The sequence below is a fragment of the Rhinoderma darwinii genome, chromosome 7, assembly GCF_050947455.1.
Source record: "Rhinoderma darwinii isolate aRhiDar2 chromosome 7, aRhiDar2.hap1, whole genome shotgun sequence".
NCBI lineage: Eukaryota > Metazoa > Chordata > Amphibia > Anura > Rhinodermatidae > Rhinoderma > Rhinoderma darwinii.
In genome coordinates, this window is record NC_134693.1 from 130,303,906 (window position 1) to 130,324,998 (window position 21,093).

The 21,093-nt window shown below is 37.5% G+C and overlaps 1 protein-coding gene across 5 annotated transcripts in view; it reads left to right on the forward strand.

Moving 5' to 3' along the window:
• Positions 1 to 17,555, forward strand: part of MITF (melanocyte inducing transcription factor) — a 178,569-nt gene extending 161,014 nt beyond the window's left edge. For 2 of the 5 annotated variants that reach the window (XM_075834028.1, XM_075834032.1), the window contains exons 4-10: positions 1,568 to 1,660; positions 3,396 to 3,425; positions 3,595 to 3,637; positions 6,476 to 6,532; positions 7,763 to 7,838; positions 9,048 to 9,213; positions 12,813 to 17,555. In XM_075834028.1, the coding sequence (XP_075690143.1) occupies positions 1,568 to 1,660; positions 3,396 to 3,425; positions 3,595 to 3,637; positions 6,476 to 6,532; positions 7,763 to 7,838; positions 9,048 to 9,213; positions 12,813 to 13,208 (861 nt within the window). In that variant the 3' untranslated portion in view covers positions 13,209 to 17,555. The remainder of the gene's footprint in view (positions 1 to 1,567; positions 1,661 to 3,395; positions 3,426 to 3,594; positions 3,638 to 6,475; positions 6,533 to 7,762; positions 7,839 to 9,047; positions 9,214 to 12,812) is intronic. The other 3 variants (XM_075834029.1, XM_075834030.1, XM_075834031.1) reach the window with 3 other exon arrangements.
• Positions 17,556 to 21,093: the final 3,538 nt, after the last annotated feature.

Consider the following 21,093-nt stretch of genomic DNA (forward strand, 5'->3'; position numbering starts at 1 on the left):
TATTGGACTGTCCTGATGATCTCTATATATATACACAGTATTGTGATGTCTTGGGGTCACAGAGCTTCAAACCTCTTCCTATAACTTATCTGATATCTCTATTACATGTTAAGTAGAAAACATGGATAAATAAATGAGTATCAGCCGCTGATTAAGGATAAGCCACATCTATGGTAACGGAACATTTTGAAACATTGAATTAACCTTTAAACGGGTTATGCGGGGACCAAAAATGATTAGCAGTATGTGAGAACACTCGCTAATATACATTCCGGTCCCCGTCGCGCTGATTATGAGATTTTCATAGATTTTTATAGCACTGCCGGGGGACCGGAAGTCTAGTTGCGTAGTCTTCTTTGATGATGATACGACTCTTCGTCACGTGACCGGCCCCGCAGTACTCCATGTACCCGCTGTACTCTATGTACTCACTGTACTAATTCTCCTGCTTGTACATAGACTACAGCGGGGCCGGTCACATGGCGAAGGGTCGTATCGTCATCAAAGAAGACTGTGCAACTAGACCACCTTAACCCCTTTAAAAAAGGAAGCAAATAGGATGAAAGTGAAACTCCGACTTAGAGTTATTAAATTATGATTTAATTCCATTGAAGTAAAGTGTATCTAAATTTTGTAACATTATTTTTGTTCAAAATTCTTTGCTGATTAAAAGGATTTTCCGCTTCCTTTGGACTATCCCTATTTGTTAGAAGAATCCCCTGACATTAAGATGATCACCAAGAGTCTCCTTTCTGGGGCTCCAAGTGATCAGCTGTAATCTGCGGGGAAGCCTGGCAGTAAAGGTACGATTTTGGCCGGTGCAGCGAGCGCCGATCAACAAGACATCGTTGATCGGCGCTTGTTTGCTCTTGTCACACGGAGCTGTGTATGGGGACGAGCGGTCTTTATTCCGATAGCTCGCCCCATGCATTATTATCATGTTGGCAGCGCGTCTCCTCGTTTACACCCCAAGATGTGCTGCCAACAACGATAATATTTTGCTTTTTTAAAACAATACAATCAGCAGATGATCGGACGTTTGCTCGTTCATCTGCTGATCGCTGCCCTGTTTACACAGGGCAATTATCGGCAACGAGCGCTATATGAATGCTTGTCTGCCCGGTAATCGCCCAGTGTAAAACCCCCTTTAGTGTTCAATTTCCCTGCAGCGCCACCGCAGGGGAACTAAAGCATTACACAGTGTATATTCATGTCAATAGGCTGTATGTGTAATGCAGGACAGGACAGGTCCTCTAGCACAAGAGTCGCTCTTTGTAACCGCTGTCCACCCTTGCCAAGAGATGAGGAGCCTGAACAGAGGACCCTCCTCTATTAACTTTTCTAATACCCCGGTATGGCCATGAAGTTAAATTATGAATTCCATCTGCCTGCAGCCACCACTAGAGGGAGCTTACTACATTCAGTTTTATCATTGAGTTGAATGAGAGCGGTATAAATCTTTGTGACCTAACTAGATATAACACAACTGTAAGGACTGGAGCCCTTTAAAAAAAAAAAAAGACAGCGAGATTTTATATCACTTTAATTTTGTGTTCACATTTTTCAGATGGATGACGTCATCGATGATATTATAAGCTTGGAATCTAGTTATAATGAAGAAATTCTCATGATGGATCCTGCAATGCACATGGCAAACTCGGTACGTAATCTTCTACAGTGATCATTAGTGTCTATATGTTTTTTATTACACTATGGCATCATTCAGCAATAGTGGTGATGTCATAATTCTATAATTTACTATCCTTTTAATTTCAGTAGTTATTAAAAAAGCCAATCAGTAATGTTACCAAACTGCATGTTCATTGGATAGATGTAGGCTAGGGCTACACGATGACGGATGAACCGCGGTAAGATCGCAGGACTAACATGACCTCAATGAGGCTACAGGCGACCTTGCGCCTGTCGCAAATAGTATGACCTGATCAGATTCTTAGCGGCTTCAGAAGGCCGTCTGTGACTTTGTAGTAGAGAGGCCACGATGCGTTAGTCCTGTGAGTTTACAGCGATTTGTGCACAACCGAATGTTGCGGTGCAGCTCTACCCGTAGATGATTCTAATTTATAGCATGGATACAAAGATTAAGGCTAGGGGTCCACCGTGACTCAGAGTCACCGCGCTTAGTTATAAAACTGCGGCATGGGAAAGAGTTTTCAAGTGTTCAGGCAACTTTTTTCCCCATAAGGAAACATTGAAGTCACATGTGATTCGCAAGCAATGGAACCCAAGCCTTAAAATAAATGTCCACCGTTGAACAGTATTTTGCTATATCTAAAGAGGTTTAAAATTCTTTGCTGATTATTTGTTTTAATATATTTTTATAGTGGTTGAAGCTCTGTTTTTTTTTTATTCAGATCTCTGAATACCCTGTAAAGTCATTTAAAACATACAATTTTGTCCAACTGCAGCCACCACTAGAGGGAGCTAAGGAGCTTACTGCATACTTTATACATTAAACTCAATTATAAAACAGTGTGCAGTAAGCTCCCATGCTACCTCTAGTGGTGGCTGTTATGTCTTAAATGAACCTGTCACCTGCCCAAAAAAACTCAACATCTCAGTTAGACTGCAGGTGCCTCACTGATTCTGTCACTTTTTGTTTTTTTCTTGTAGCCCCCACCGTTGCTGAGATATTGGCACCGTTACTTCTGGTAACCGATATGCAAATGAGGCCTTTGACTGTCATGTGGGCGGGTAAAACCTGTCACTTGATAAGGGGTAACCGCCCACTTGACCGTCAAAGGCCTCATTTGCATATCGGACAACAGAACTAACAGCCCTGATATCTCAGGAACGGTGGGGGCTAGAAGAAAAAAAGAAAAAGCATCAGAATCAGTGAGGCGCCTGCAATCGAACTGAGATGTCAGCTGCAGTTTTTTGGGCGGGTGACAGGTCCTCTTTAAATCTATGTTTATGCAGGGGATTTGGAGCTGTATTTTAGAAAAACCAAATCACTGACCGCTATAGAGATGTATTAAAAAATTTATCAGCACAAAATTTTGGACCTAAAAATGAGATCATGACAAAAGATGCAGATTGACTTTTAATTACGGTATATAAAGTATAATTCCTTGTTTTTTTAAATTATTTTCAGTCATTTCTTAGATATATCTGTTTATGGAAAAGCTGGGTGGCAATCCATATAAATCCTATTGAAGTTCTCAGAGGGTTGTGACCCAGCTTTACTTGAGTCCTGCATGACAAAGTTGCCTAGTTATATGATGATATAGGATCTCTAAAATGCAATTATTTTTTTTTAAGATTATTATGATAATATTACTTATATTTATTTGGGGTTAATTCTTTGATAATTTGGTGTTGCCCATCACTATTCGCTATACATTGTTAGAACAGATTTAGGTTTTATTTTTTTGCAGATAAGACAAGCTGGATCGTTCCTTCCCCATGTAAGTTTCCAACCATTTTCTTAACCATGAAACATATATACTGTGACTTTAAATGTGATAAATCTCCATTAACCCCTGCATCACTGACCCCATTATCACCTCTGAATTTTACCATCTGTTTTATGTAAAAATAAAATTCAACCATTTTTTCTTTCTTTTCTTTCTTCAGATGCCGGTGTCTTCAAATTTGATTGACATTTATGGAAACCAAGGTATGCCAGCTCCAGGGTTAAACATCAGTAATTCATGCCCTGCTTTTCTGCCCAATATCAAAAGTGAGTTTACAGGTAAATTATTTACATATTAGAGAGGTTCAGCAGTCAGTCGCCTCATTCTCAAATAGAAGAAAGATGAGATAAATGTAGGACTATTAAACGGGACTTTATTATTAATAATAATAATAATAATAATAATAATAATGGTCTATCCTTGGGATAAGTTATCAATATTTGATTGGTGGGGGTCCGACTCTTGGCACTATTGTCAATAAGCTGAATGACTGCCTCTCCTTCATTGTTTAACCAGGGACAGCGCCGTATATATGGTTGTGGCTGTGCCTGGTACTGCAGCTCAGTCTGAGCTGCAGTACCAGACATAGCCACTACCACATGCATGGCGCTGTGCTTGGATAAAGAATGAAGGGGACACAGCGCTCGCTAGAGCAACACAACCCTTTGTTTAGCTGATTGGCGGAGGTGCTAGGAGTCGGCCCCCCACTGTTTAAATATTCATGGTCTATCCTAAGTATAGGCCATCAGTATTAAAATCCCGGTCATTCCTTTCAAGTAAAACTCCAAGCAAAAACTGGAGATCCATCCATAACCCCCCCCCCCCCCAATGTTTTGGGGGTTAAGTTGTTGTTCCAGAGATCTCCCCTGGCTGCATCGTAGGGTATACATAGGAAATACTATGTAGGGTATACATAGGATTTGGTTCGGTTGCTGCACCATCAATGAGCTGACTGTTGGGGGTTCGACTACTGGAACCCCCGTGGATCAGCTGAAGCTGCCGGCCCATACGCAATTCATGTTGCCCCTTTAGGGCAGTGAGTGACCGTATAATACAACTGCCAGGTTCACTCTCTGCTGCGGCTTTACACTCTGGTTAATAGAGTGGTATCCCAAATAGGGGGGCTCCGTCTATGACACCCGTACACCCTATAAGGCACCGCTGCTGTCCTCTGGGATCTGCCACACGCTGGTATTCTTGTATAGGAAACAAAACATATTGCCAGATTTGTGTTTTTTTTATACATTTTTCTTTAACCCCTTCCTGACATACGCAGTATATACACGGCGCACGTCGGGTAGAGGAGTATGGAGCGGGTTCACGGGCTGTGCCCGCACCATAGTACGAGCGTGTCAACACTTCAGTGTAACGAGCGGGATCCCGTTCGTGTGTGATCCCGCTCGTGTGTGATCCCGCTCGTGTGTGATCCCGCTCGTGTGTGATCCCGCTTGGATAACCTGTTAGATGCCGCAGTCTATAGCGACCGCTAGAAACGGGGGGCGGCCCCCTGAAACGTTGTAACGGTCGTTGGTTGGCATGGCAGCATGGGGGCCTGATGAAGGCCCGCAGGTCTGCCATCATTGTACTCCTATGAAGCCCTTCCTCCGGCAAGACTTCATAAGAGAGTGTCAGTATCACGATATAATACGTCAACATTGCTGTATATCATGCAAGCGATCCAACGATTGTTGGTTCAACTCCCCCAGGGGAACAAGTAGAAAACAGTAAAAAAAAAAAAAAAAAAAGTTCAAAAAACAAACATTTTCCCTCCAAGCACAATGTAAAAATTTTTTACATTTACATAACTGGTATCGACGCGTCCGTAAAAGTCTGAACTATTACAATATATCATTATTTAGTCCGCACGAATGTTCTGTGTTTTTGGGTCACTTCATCTCAAAAATGATCACTTCAGTGATCAAAAAGTTTCATGCACCCCAAAATGGTACCAGTAGAAACTACAGCTCACCCCTCAAACAATAAGCCCTCATACCGCTCACTCGACGGAAAAATAAAAAAGTTATGGCGACAAAATTCAAATTTTATTTTTAACAATTATGTATTTTCCTTATCAAAGTAGTAAAACATCAAAAAAACGATATACGTTTGGTATCGCCGTAATCGTATCGACCCGCAGAATAAAATTATATCATATTTTCCTTTGAAACCAGACTTTACATGACCTTGAAGCCCTGCTTATTATGTCCTCAACCTTCTACTGGGGCTGATATAACATTCATGATAATTGTGAATCTGATTGTTACATCGCTGTTTTTAAAAGGCAGAAACTTTCACTTTCCCCGTGGCGCATATTTTCGCATTACCGATCCAGTGATGACAGTGATATAAAGAGTCTTTATATCGTTTGGCGCAATTCTCGTATCGAGTCATTTACTGTGAAGTCAAATGATGATGACTAGACTGCCATCTAGTGCCTAAATTTAGCATTTCTTATCAGGACCTTGAAATCATATTAGTGGGAAAAAACGAAAAAATGTTTCACAAAAATGTTAATAATATGGCAGTAGGAGACGGAGTATTGCCAGGCCATGCTGCCACGTCTCTGCCATCATCTCAGTGGCAATTTAGCTTTGTGACAACAATTGAGACTGGTGAGACTGGTGATTGGTTACTAATAAGGATGAGCAAATCTTAGCACTGTGCTAAGGGTAAAGAAGGGTAGTAGTGGTGAACCGATACCATTCCCCATCTCGGATAAGACCCTAAACTTAGATCTGTTGCAATATAGTGGTAAAATGCATTGCTCCATCTAGATGTAGCAGAGCTGAATTTGTCATTTGACTGTTTATTTTGTCCCCATTGATCGCTCAATGAGTTAAGCGATTGTAGTAGGTCTACCTGCAGTCCTATGTAAGGACACATGGCGCTACCACTATGGTTTGTGCAAAATAACAAACTCAGCTGCATTTGTAGCAATCACATCAATCTCAACCAGCGCTTATCATCCTCGCTTCCCTAGTGTAAATGCTGTATATTGTTTGCGTTAATCTATAACTTGAAAAACTGTTTTTTTTTTCTAGAGTCGGAGGCCCGAGCACTCGCCAAGGAGAGGCAAAAGAAGGACAATCACAATCTCAGTACGTTGAACGTTCCGCAGTTATAAGTTCGCTGTGTGTTTGTGAACTAATGTTACCCGAGCAGCTTATGTAAGACGCACATGACACGGCTGGAGATATCTTGTCTTTGACAAGGAATAGGGAGAGGATTAACCCTTCACACTCAGAAATGGCATGATGCCGCGCTAGTGCAACCTCTAATGCCAGATCCTCCTCCAAAGACGCTTTTATTTAGGGTGGTTCTGCATAGCGATATATATCGTATATCGAATGCCATATATTGTGATGGATTCTTAGGCGAGATCACAGCGCCAAATCGAATGCAATATGTACACCGTGATTTTATGCAATATCAAAATATTACATGCGATTTCCCGTGAGCAGCAATTTTTTGAGTGTAAAACAAAATTTTGCAAATGTTATGTTGGATAATTAATTTGTAGGGTTGCAGAAATGCAATATTTATAGAACCCTATGGGGAAAGAAATCACCTGTAATTAACAAAAAATACACAATGTGAATCGCGGTCGTCTGTAAGTACAACTACAACGTGATGCAGCCCCATAGACAGACATTATCTGCCATATCCCGCAATATAATACTGCGTTCTAGCGTAAACGCGCTTGTAATATAATATACGCCGTGAGCCCCAACTTTAAAGTTTTCTGATTTTTCTCCAGTACAACATCTCCCTCTAGTGGCCATTTTAGATCAGTGCAGATTTCACTTCATTTTCAAGTTCTGCTTCCTTGTTCTGTTCTGATATTTTATAAATAAATCAAATAAATAAAAGGAAACATTTTAATGAAGAAATCAACAAATTAAATTTATAAGATCGATTTAAAAAATCAGTAGAAAAAAAATCTTCATGGAAATATTAACAAGTCCTTGCTTGCTTGCTATTGAATCATTTATATACTCCCAAAGACATCCAAAACTTGAAAGCATTTAATTTGCTTAGTTATGATTTATGACTAATATAAAATGTTGAAAGTACAGTAAAATTCCCTTAATCCGGCATCAAAGAGACCTGATAGGTGCCGGATTATCAGATATTCTGTTCTTGTGCAAAGAACATTATGTTAAAATTCTGTGCTGGAATTAAATGCTGGATTATTACAATTTCTGGATTAATAGATGCCGGATTACTGTATTTTGGGTCTTTCTTTCCAGCCATCTGTTTGTTAAACATATTTGCCCCATTGAAATACATGTCGGCTTCCACCTTCAAATTTCTTTTTTTTCCTTTAGTTGAGCGAAGGAGAAGGTTTAACATCAACGACCGTATAAAAGAATTAGGAACCCTCATACCCAAATCTAATGACCCGTGAGTATAATCCAGATACAGATTTTATATTCTAGTCACTAGTCTGTAACCTGAAGCTCTACAGTTGTTGGAAAACGACATCAAGGCATGTTGGGAGTTGTAGTTTCGCAACAGCTGAAGAGTCATATTTTTGTGATTAGATCCCAGGCGCGGAAGTAGAAAACGTAATTTTTTGTTTAAAAAAAAAAAAGACAAACTTTAATTGTGCCCTCAATGGTTTTTAGGATTTGTAGTTTATTTTATTATTTAATTCTGCCTTGATCTGCTTTTAGACGCATATTGATGATGATGATGATGATGATGATGATGATGATGATGATGATGATGATTGTATTAACCAATGTTTACAAAAATTATCCTCTCTTTTTTTTCAAGAACGTTCTTATAAAATGTAAGGCCCCATGCACACGTCCGTAGATTTCACCCATCCGTAAATAAGGATCCGTAGTCATTTATAGTCGTCCGTAAATCATCTGCATATACGGAACGGTGTCCGTAAATACGGTCCGTAGTGTATCCTTGATGCATTCGTATTTACGGATCCGCAAAAAAACATGGAGGAATCTTGAGTAATCTGGCGTTGCATAGCAACACTTCCATAATTACGGACGGCTACGGATGCACATCCGTAGCCGTCCGTAATTACGGGAACACCCATAGAGTTCTATGGGGAGTCCGTGCCGTAAGTACGGACAAAAAAAGGACGTGTTCTATTATTTCTACGGCACGGACATCCATCTGTAAAAATACGGAATGGTGTCCGTAGCCCATAGAAATGAATGGGTCTGTAATTACGGATGAAAAATGTGGTCGTGGGCTTGGGGCCTTAGAGGGGGGGGGGGTTAAAGATTTTAAAGTGTTAAATAACTGTTGTTCATAATTTAAAGGGTTAATTGCTTGTTGTTTATAATTATTTAGGCCTTGCTGAAATGTAAATCAGTTCTCCATGCACAAACTTTCTAGTGGTGGGCTACTGCTTATACACAGCAGCCAATCTGAACAAGCCGAGCTGCAGTGTAAAGCTTAGGGGAGGGATGGAGTAGCAGAAAGAGCCTCTAAGGAGACAGGGGGTGTGTATTAGACTACCGCGGGCACCAATAGACAGGGCAGCTAAGTGGAGTCACTAATTATTTATACTGTATATATGTCAATATACATGTCACCTTGGTACATAATATTATATTGATTTTGTGGATTATTTCTATGTAGTGTGTCTCTGTGTTCTAGTGATATGCGGTGGAACAAGGGAACAATCCTGAAAGCTTCAGTGGATTACATCCGCAAACTGCAACGAGAGCAGCAACGATCTAAGGAGCTTGAGAATAAACAGAAGAAGTTAGAACATGCGAACAGACACCTGCTGCTCAGAATACAGGTCAGCCGCCAAGAAAAGGAAAAAATGGAATGGCGAGGTTTCGAAAATTTATAGCACATTAGACTAAACCGACCTGCGGCCCTAAAAATATCAGTGGACCAACTTTCTATAGATGGAAAGTCGTCCTTAGAAAATAATGATAGATAGATAGATAGATATGGGATAGATAGATAGATAGATAGATAGACGGACGGACGGACGGACAGACAGGTATATACAGAGTCAGGCAGCACTGGCAGCGTGTGGGTGCAGGCTCTGAGGAACAGACCAAGTTCCAAGTACATACAAATCGAAAAATGAGCAGCAACTCAGAGGTTCAAGTGAAAAAATGGGTACTTTATTGCCCGTGCGACATTTCAGCTCCGTCCACTGGAGCCTTTCTCCTAAGTGGACGTAGCTGAAACTTCGCACGGGCAATAAAGTACCCATTTTTTCACTTGAACCTCGGAGTTGCTGCTCATTTTTCGATTTGTAGATAGATAGATAGATAGATAGATAGATATGAGATAGATAGATAGATAGATAGATAGATAGATATGAGATAGATATGAGATAGATAGATATGAGATAGATAGATATGAGATAGATAGATATGAGATAGATAGATAGATAGATAGATAGATAGATAGATAGATAGATAGATAGATAGATAGATAGATAGATAGATATGAGATAGATAGATAGATAGATAGATATGAGATAGATAGATAGATAGATAGATAGATAGATAGATAGATAGATAGATAGATATGAGATAGATACATAGATAGATATGAGATAGATAGATAGATAGATAGATAGATAGATAGATAGATAGATAGATAGATATGAGATAGATAGATAGATATGAGATAGATAGATAGATATGAGATAGATAGATAGATATGAGATAGATAGATATGAGATAGATAGATATGAGATAGATAGATAGATATGAGATAGATAGATAGATAGATAGATAGATAGATAGATAGATAGATAGATAGATATGAGATAGATATGAGATAGATATTAGATAGATAGATAGATAGATAGATAGATAGAAAGATAGATAGATAGATAGATAGATATGAGATAGATAGATAGATATGAGATAGATAGATAGATATGAGATAGATAGATATGAGATAGATAGATAGATATGAGATAGATAGATATGAGATAGATAGATAGATAGATATGAGATAGATAGATAGATAGATAGATAGATAGATAGATAGATAGATAGATAGATATGAGATAGATAGATATGAGAGAGATAGATAGATAGATAGATATGAGATAGATATGAGATAGATAGATAGATAGATAGATAGATAGATAGATAGATAGATAGATAGATAGATAGATAGATAGATATGAGATAGATAGATATGAGATAGATAGATATGAGATAGATAGATATGAGATAGATAGATAGATAGATAGATAGATAGATAGATAGATAGATAGATAGATAGATAGATAGATAGATAGATAGATATGAGATAGATAGATATGAGATAGATAGATATGAGATAAATAGATAGATAGATAGATATGAGATAGATAGATAGATAGATAGATAGATAGATAGATAGATAGATAGATAGATAGATAGATAGATAGATAGATAGATAGATAGATAGATAGATAGATATGAGATAGATAGATAGATAGATAGATATGAGATAGATAGATAGATAGATAGATAGATAGATAGATAGATAGATAGATAGATAGATAGATAGATAGATAGATATAGATAGATAGAATTCAAATCAAAAACGTCCTAATCCTTTTCTACATTCTTAAGAAAAAAAAAGTAAAGTAATAAAACTTGAATTCCGGTCTTATTCTTCCTCTGTCGGCCCCTTTCCCTCCGGAGTCATCGCCTTCAATGTCAGACCAATTAAAACTCATTTACATTTATTTTACTTCCTCATCTTAACAGTTTTTTGTAAGTTATCACTAGGCACCTTGATAATGAGCGGAAGGTGCGATTATCTTCACTAAATAGATATATCTTATACCGGGGCCTCGGGGCAGTGGTGTTATGTAATGGTAAATATAGCATTGTGATAATGTGTACTGACACGTGTCATACTCCTCATGTTATTCTGCACACCGCCACCAAAACACTCTTCTTAATGAATCTCGATTTGGGCAGTTGAGAGGTCAGAATTCAGCTCATCGAGAAATATCAAAATAATTTTATAAATATTATCTATAGTGTATATTCTCCTATACAAGGAAGGGGTATATGTAATGGAGAAGGGTCTCTCATAGTTGGGACATCCTTCTACTCAGTGGAGTGGTGGTCTCCCGTCTTTGGTTATCCTCCATTGAACAGGATCGGAAGTGGTTCACTGCCCCACATTTCTCTTGTCTGGCTCTCGCCTTTTGTCATACTTTGTGGCAGAGAAGGGTGGCACAAACCTCAGGCTGGTACCCCTTTTTCTTGCTGGTAATATTATTTGGTTTATGGAGAGAGCGAGATCTGAGACAGGTCAAACAAGGGATTGGGGCAATTTGAGTTGAGTTCTTCATATCCCTTTTCTATTGTACTTCAACTTTACCAAATAAATCAAAGACAGCCTGGTCCATATCGTGTAATCAATTGATACGGTGCGCATTCCATGGCCTTTTTCAGAACTGGTTTTATTGAAAATGGGGCAGAGGGCAAAAAAGCAAAGTAGGGTCCCTTACTTTCCATTTTTAGACAATTATTGTAATCTCAGCTTGCGTAATACTGCCTCATAGCACCATATAGTGCCAAGATAATGCTGCCATATACAGCCCAGATAATAGCACCATATAGTGCCAAGACAATGCTTCCATATACAGCCCACATAATAGCAACATATAGTGCTGAGATAATACTGCCATATACAGCCCACATAAGAGCACCATATAGTGCTGAGATAATACTGCCATATACAGTCCACATAATAGCACCATATAGGGCCAAGACACTGCTTCCATATACAGCCCACATAATAGCAACATATAGTGCCAAGACACTGCTTCCATATACAGCCCACATAATAGCAACATATAGTGCTGAGATAATACTGCCATATACAGTCCACATAATAGCACCATATAGTACCCAAATAATATAGAGTATCCACATAATACTAGCATAAAGAGTCTACATACTACTGCCATATAGTTCTGACATAATATTGAAATTAATTTCCAAATAAATACCACCGCTAAATAATACTGGGTGGTTTTCATTTGTTACTGGGGCCCCGTAGTAAATGCTTAGGGTTAGGGTTACCCCTAACCCAATTTGCCACACCTAATAAATGGCCCTGACCTTAACCTACAACCTTAGGATGATTTGCAATTAAGGTCACATTGATTGGAGAAGTTCTTGCTGAGGAAATACACTGCATGTATCTTTTTATTGTAAAAAATATATATATTTGTGGTCTTCTACGCCTTAGTCATCAGGGTAGAACAATTACTCTAAAAACTCTCCATGATCAAAATTTTGGGAATTTATAGACTATGGAAGACCCATAATTATGTGATGACGGAAAGTCGCGCATTGTTCCGAATGTTTATGTTCTTCATATTTTGATGGTCACAATTTCCTTTGCACTTTTCAGGAGCTGGAAATGCAAGCCAGAGCCCACGGACTTTCCATCATGCCCACCACCGGCCTCTGCTCTTCTGACCTGGTGAGTCGCGTCATCAAGCAGGAACCAATGTTGGACAGCTGCAACCAAGACTTATTACAAAACCACCACGATCTTTCTGGCACCTCCACCCTGGATCTCAACGATGGCACCATCACTTTTAGCAACAACATAAGGAACATTACTGACTCTCCCACCGCCTACAGCATGCCCACAAAGATGGGTTCCAAACTGGAAGACATATTCATGGACGATACCCTTTCTCCAAGAGTACACGATGCGCTTCACTCACTATCTCCTGTCCCCTCCAAAGCAAACAGCAGGAGGAGCAGCATCAGTATGGAAGACAACGACCACCACTGTTAGCATCGGGTGGAATACGCCCTCATACAGACTTCCATATCTTGTACTATTTCGAAGCAGTAGATTTCTAGATTGATCAATTTGATAGAAATTTCGCTGTGTTTCATCCTTAGGCCAGCACTTATGCTTTGTTTTTATTTTTAGAATTTTTGTAAAGATACTTGTGTATTTAATTACTTGCTTTGCCTCCAAAGTATTGTGCACGAAAGATCTAGTTCTATCAGCTTCAAGGACATAACCGACTGTCAAGTCAGATCCATTTCACCCAGTAGCCCTGTATCAGAGGCAACGTATCTGTCTTTTTGGGATGAGCTTACAATGAACCGTACGTCAATACAAGCATCGCATTGAATGTATAGAAACCAAATATCTATATGCCGGAGAGAAGTTTCCATAGAACTTTCTTTTGATTTCTGAACTGATTTTTTAATTTTTTTATATTGTTTGAAAAAAATTGAAATCTATGACTCTAGTCAGTAGCGTACATAGAAGAGACGAAGCCCCATAGCAAAAATAAAAATGGGCCCCTATTATTAGGGTTTTGCCACCCAGGATAGAAGGGTCTTGTGGTCACCCCTTTCCACCCTTTCCATGACCCTTGGGCCAAATGAACAACCCCTTTTTTGGCAGTTCCTCTGGAGAGGGGAGTCCTTCACAGGTTCTTGCTCCCCAGCAGCAAAGGGGATGGCACCAACCAGGGCTTGGCCCCTCTCTCTCTCTAAGGGCCCCATAGCAACCATATGGGCTGTCCGTATGATATGTACGCTCTTGACTATAGTAGACACTGTGGTAGGTTCTTGGCTCAGTATTTCCAGTATGCACCATGAAATGTACCATAAAATGTGGTGCCGTTGATCAGCAAATATATATTGGAACGTGTTAAGGCATTTCGAGCAGTATTTTTATTTGTTTTTATTTTCCTTGCATTTTTTTGGCATTGTCATATGATCTCAGGATTTCAAAGAAAGTTTTATAGTGCGCCTCTGATATTTGAGGTACCCCAGTTAATATAAATTTGCAATATTTGAAGTGCAATTTCCTACTATAGCTCCAGACTGAAGTCGTGTATGATCTATAAAATTTTATTCCAAAATAAGGAGATAGTTATAAAATTAAAGTAAAAAATGTACTAAATTAAAGAGACACTGATACACTGTATAATGCCTAGTTCAGGGGCTGGGGGGCGGAGCATGACACAGGAATTCTCTCTTTGTCATGCACCGCCCCCTCGGGCTCTGAACCAGGTATAGCACAGTATATCAGTTCTTCCCAGAGTGTTTCTTCAGTTTGTGTTGTACATATTGTAAAAGTTGCATATTTTCCCTAACTTGTGATGCTTGATAGAAAATTGGAAGCTTTACAGGAAAATAATTTTGACCAATAGTCTAGAAATTCTGATAACCTGGCACTTATTTCTGATATGGTACCACCTGATAATGCAGAATCCCAGAGGCGGAGGACTGAATGTATATAACATCATAAAGATTTTATATATTTATCTGATTGTACAGAAGTTTGATAATCCGGTACTGGTTGGGTTCTGTTAATGACGGATTAAAAACATTTTACTGTAATTGAAAAATTGATCAAATGCCAACCCGCTATCATAAGGTGGGGGTATAGACGATGGGACCTCACCAACCATCTTGAAAATGATTGGATCCCATTCTCATCTGTAGTCATCCATTTCCATTGAAGTCAATCGGATTTACAGAAGCCGCCTATAAATGCAGTAGTAACATCATGTTTAGTTCTGGTGACTACTTGATAAGTGTCCTTTATAGATTGTGAAAGGCCCGTAGGCCCTTGCTGGTTGGTCTCAAAAATGCTGGACCTTTAATCTAGAAGATTTACAATGTCCTACATTCATTTCTCCATCAATCTAGACAATAGAACTTCCTTTATATTTAGTAAGACCTCCAACTGTACGACCCAACCTACTGGCCGCATCTTCAAACATTGGGCGGGAGATGCAGAGAAGATGATTGGATAGTGACCCTTTAATACAGTTCTCTTCTTACTCCTGCTGCTCCCTCAGGCTGGTTCCCTTGGTCCCTGCAGCCGATGCATGGGAACGAGGCGCCCAACATGAGCCCCATTTATGGTTTACTACAGTAAATGTTCTTCAGGGTCCAAGAGTTTTGCATCGTAGAGAACTTCTACTCGAAGATACTCTATGTTTGAATGACATTAGCTTTCATGTTTGATTTTACCACTGGGGCAAATAAGAATGATCACCCAAAAATACCCATATTTTCAGGACCCTGAGACATTACAGCAGGGCATTACATTCATGCATCCACTAACTTTTGGGGTCTTCCACCGTGGCAGGAAAATATGAAACTCCCTTCACTTTTGTCTTGGGGAATGAAACTGAATTAAAAATATAAATAAACTTTTTAAAAACTTTTGATATGTAATAGTGACATGTTAAAAGTTTTGATTGGTGGGGGTCCAATCACTGAGACCCCCACCAATCGCTGAAACGAAGCGGCAGAAGCGCTCTGGTGATCCCAATGACACTTACTGTAACATGTCAACAGTTTTTTTTTAAAGTTTTTGAAAGCAGGATACTTGACTGTAAAGTTGCCAAACTTTTTTAACTTTAATTTTCATTCCTCCATTAATCGGTTCCGTGACTAATCGTCAATGTGTTGCCTCACTGCTGAAGTAAAGATATCAATATATGTACAGATGTAGCAGAGATGAATTTGTTATTTAGCTGTTACCTTTGTGTCCTGGGACATCTCACTAGGTTATCATAATGCAGAAGGTTTACCTGCAGTCCTATAGAAAAATAACATGTAACACACCATGATATAGCCATGAGTTGGGCCAAATGACAAACTCAGATTTGCTACTTTTGTATTAAATATGAATGTCAGTTGAGTAGTGGGGAACTTTTGCTTTAAATTGTCTTCAGGTCAGTCATTTAAGCTCTTTGCTCCTGATATTATACAGTGTAACAATAAAATAAAATGTATAATGTGGCAACAATAGTGGCCATCAGGATCACGTGAGCCAACTTTTTGCAAAACTCCAGAAAAACATTTTAAAATTATATATTTTTGGAAAGTTGATTTATTTAAAGGGTCACCTTGGCTCAGATAACGCCATGTAAAATGCCCTATAATGACATCCTAAGGTAATCGAGGTGCCCCCATGATCCAAATGGAATCAGCTCCATTAGTCAGATTGCGGAGACCCTGTGGAACCAATGAAGTCAATGGACGGCCCATTGTATTCAATAGAAAGCAGTGTAGTTTTTGTTACCACTGTGACAAAATAGGTACACATTTTAGATACATTTTAAGGCCATATCACGATGGATCATAAAGGGAGTTATAAAGGCAAGTTTTTGGAGCCACTACTAGATTTGGTTTTAAAAAAAAATTTCACTTCCCACCTTTAGGCCAGTTTTACAGGAGCGGAATACTGGTACATTTTTAAGCCCATATTACAGCCGTAAATTCCGGCCTGACTACGGGTCTGATGACTCAAACTAACACTATCAGTGATTTGCGGCCATATTACGCTCGTGTGAAATTGGCCTTAGAACCAGTCACTCTTTATACTGATACTCACCTTGCACTGATAATGGCTGAAATGGGTCAACCACTCCAAATATTATTTTGTGTTCAGACTACAAAGTGAAGGGGAATGGGGTTCTGCCCAATGTGGAATACATCTATCTGTTAAGTAGGTTTAAAATGCTCGATTTCCTCATTCTAAAAAAATTTAATTCGACATATACGTGTTGCTGCTCACCCCGGTTACCTAACTTTATCAAGAATGGCATCGAGATCACTACAGTTGGCAAAGGGGTTGTGAACTAGTAATTTTGCAGGGGTTGTTCAGCCAGCAAACAAAAATACGGAATGTAAAAAGAAGAAAAAGTTTTCAATATAATTTTTTTCAAAAATTATATTTTGACGGTATAGTACAAGTTTCAGTAAAATGTTTTTGAGATTGGATATCTATAACATAACTATCAGGCAGGGGCTGAGCAAAATACTTACCAGGTGTCTATAGATTTTAAAAATAGAATAAAATTTTCTCGTTTTCAAAACAGAATTATGCATTTTTTGCTTTTTTTAAAATTATTATTATTATTGTGTGATAATTTGACAATTTTTGATGGGTCAAAATGCACTTTTTTTTAAAAAAAACTATATTTTACAGTTCAAAAAATGCATCTTAAAAGTGCACAATTTTGCCAACCATTTCAGTTGTTCTTATTTTGTTTTATATAAGAAGGGTCCTCTTTAAAAAAAACAAAAAAACAACATATAACAGAAACATTAGAGATTATTGTCTTTATTCATTCTCGTGGGATAGAAATTTCAGATTTAGTGCTTTTAGATCGTTAAGAAGAAAAATATTTATTTTTAGGGGTTTGTTAAATGTGTTTGGAATCTAAAAGTGTTTTTTGTTTTTTTTTAATGATTCAGTGTTAATTTTTGCTTTTTGTTTTATTTAATTTTTTGGGGACAATTTGAATAATAAACACATTTTATGAAGTTTATTCTGGTCTTATCTGAAGGTGTTCTATAAGAAAACTGGTATATCTTGACATAACTGTTACTTAATGATGTATTTTGAATTTTCAACCACGATGTACAGATAGATTGATGTATTAATTATTCATGTAGATCTATGCAATAACGGTAGTCATCGATGTATTTTGATGAAAATTAGGTCTATTCAGAACCTGAACGTACGGTAACCTAATTTTTTTTTTCTTGTGCAGAGAGAACTTTTTGTCTTGTAGTAGTCAGAATAAAAATTCTCATTCAGAATGAAGTGCCTTAAATGATAGTCTATATTTTTTGGACTCGCACTGACTGAAGTGTGGCTTAGTGAAACCTATTGGATTAGTATAGCAAATTGTGAACATGGATGTGGCCAAATGTTCTTGTCAAACCATAAGTGCTTCCAGAATTATTATGTGAAATTGTAATGTTTTATTGTACTTTATATGGTGCCAAGGCCAATTTCCAGGCAGCCAACTGCAGTTTTTTTTATTTTAAGGTGGTAAAGTGATTTTTCGGGACAAAAATATTGATGCTTTAGGTCATCAATGTTTGACTGGTGAGGATTCCTTGTCAATCAGCAGAATAAAGGAGGCACAGCTTCTTCAATTTTTATCCAGGCACAGCGCCTTTTCTGAATATGTGGCTGTGCCTGGAACTGCAGCTCTACCCCGTTTAACTGGGTCTCTTTGTTGTGATAATCAGGATAGGCCATTAATCTTTCAGTCCTGAAAAACCTCTTTGAATCAATTTTTTTTAATTAAAGCAAATTCATTCCCAAGTAGCAAACTCTAGTTGCCAACTGTGAAATATTAATAGTTCAGTGTGGGGACTCTGTAAATTATTTGTAACATTAGGGATAGCAAAATTCTTAAGTATGTAAACCCAGTATTGTTCTACTCGGTAGTAAAAAAAAAATAAAAAAAAAATCTTAATAGTAATGTAATATGAAAATCTTTGAATAAAATTGGTGTAAAAATTAGAAATGTGATATAGACTCAGGCCGTGTTTAGAACTTTTACTCTAGAACAGAGCACATTGTCTCATGAACCCTATATATGAGGAATTTTACTTTTACACTGTTTGTTTCATGGTGATGCGGAAATATTTATTATTACATTTTGTGCATTTTTTCAGCACAAAAAATAATTTTATATATATATATATATATATATATATATATATATATATATATATATATATATATATATATATTTATATATAAATAAATGAGAATTTTATTTTTATTGTGCTTTTAAATCTGAAAAAAAAAAATCGCAAATATAATTTGTATTTTTTGTTTAATTTCTAAAAATAGGATTTCTTTTTGTTAATGTATGTTATGGTCTTAATAGATTTTATTTTATTTATCTTTCCCAACAAGTAATATCAGTTTCTACAAGTGTATCCAAGTTTTACAAATAAGAATAATTGATTGTTTTTAAAGCATGTATTACTGAGAAGTTTTATGCCAGATGACAAATGTTTATAATAAATTATTGCATACATCTTGAAATAGCAGATACAGTATTACCATTAAATAGAAACTCAGGTACCAGAAATTGCGGTTCATTAAATATGCATTCTGTAGCACAAAATCCAGAGATACAATGTGTACGTTTTTAGAAATGTTGGTAAGTTTCAGCAAAAAACATGAAACATTTTTATTATTATCATTGGTAATATATAGTAATGATAAAAAGGACAACACCAACACAAGGATAAATATTCAATTATTAAAATCTTGAACACCCCAAAAAAATAAATAATAATAATAAATAAAACATTAATAAAGTCACAGTTAACGGCAAAAAAAGTTGTTTTTTTAAAATATGTGTCATCAGGAAAATAGCTTAAAATATCTATCTATCTCTATATTATCTATCTATCTATCTATCTATCTATCTATCTATCTATCTATCTATCTATCTATCTATCTATCTATCTATCTATCTATCTATCTATCTATCTATCTATCTATCTATCTCTATATTATCTATCTATCTATCCATCCATCCATCCATCCATCCATCCATCCATCCATCTATCTATCCAGCACACAAAAAATTAGCACACTAATGCCACCTATGCCACTAAATATAAATAAATATGCATTACTGCTAAATCTACTTACAATAGGGAGGTTCTTAGCACACATTTTGATCAAATTGTGTGAGCCCACCTGCCACGACAAGGCGGCTTCATATTATCTATCTATCTATCTATCTATCTATCTATCTATCTATCTATCTATCTATCTATCTATCTATCTATCTATCTATCTATCTATCTATCTATCTATCTATCTATCTATCCATCCATCTATCCATCCATCTATCCATCCATCTATCCATCCATCCATCCATCCATCCATCCATCCATCTATCCATCTATCCATCTATCCATCTATCCATCTATCCATCTATCCATCTATCCATCTATCCATCTATCCATCTATCCATCTATCCATCCATCCATCTATCTCTCATTACCTGACTTTAGATCTAACTAGATCTAGGTTATATTTTTAGTTCAATTTTTTTTTTTCTTTGTTCCACTTTAACCCTCCAGACAGTCAAGTCATTAATATTTTTGCCACTGTTCTTTTCTTACGATCTATGTTAGAAATTCTTACAGTCTAATTTTGCAGTCCATGGTAATGAGCATGACTTTACAACACAGTGTTTTCCTGTTCTAGACTTTCGTTGCGTATCCAAAAGCTAGACCCTCCATAGATTAGCATAACTCCTAGCTACATGATTATAATTTAATCTATGGTCATCGGAACAGCTCCTGTACCCAACCCCTTCCCCAATGTGACCATTTTTATGCGTCTGGTTGTGGAAGTATATAGTGGGAAAACCCCTTTAGGTTTAATAAAACATTTTCCTGTGACTCACAACTAATACAATACTTCTTTATGTTAGAGTGCCTTTAAGTTCTTCTCTGCAACTTATTTTAATTATTGTGTCAATACAATATACTATAAAATGTTAGGTGTGGGGGAGGGGCTGACACCCATCAAAGAATATAGTTATATAAGTTAGTTCTTTACATGTCAAGTACATTGTTCATAGAATAAAACGTTCCATAACCTGCGTATCACACGTAGGCCATGAGTCAATTTACTATATAAATATCTAGTGTCTTTGAGAGACAAAAACATCAATGCATGAATACTGGGTCATAGACATTTTTCTCATTTTTGCTCAAAAATGTCTATGTTAAAAGAATAGTCTAGGAAAAACTGATACACTGTGTTATGCCCTGGATGGGTGATGCATGACGTCTATCTTTAGTGTTCTTTGAATCTCTGTGTCATGCTCCGCCCCCTCAGGCCTTGCACTAGGCATGAC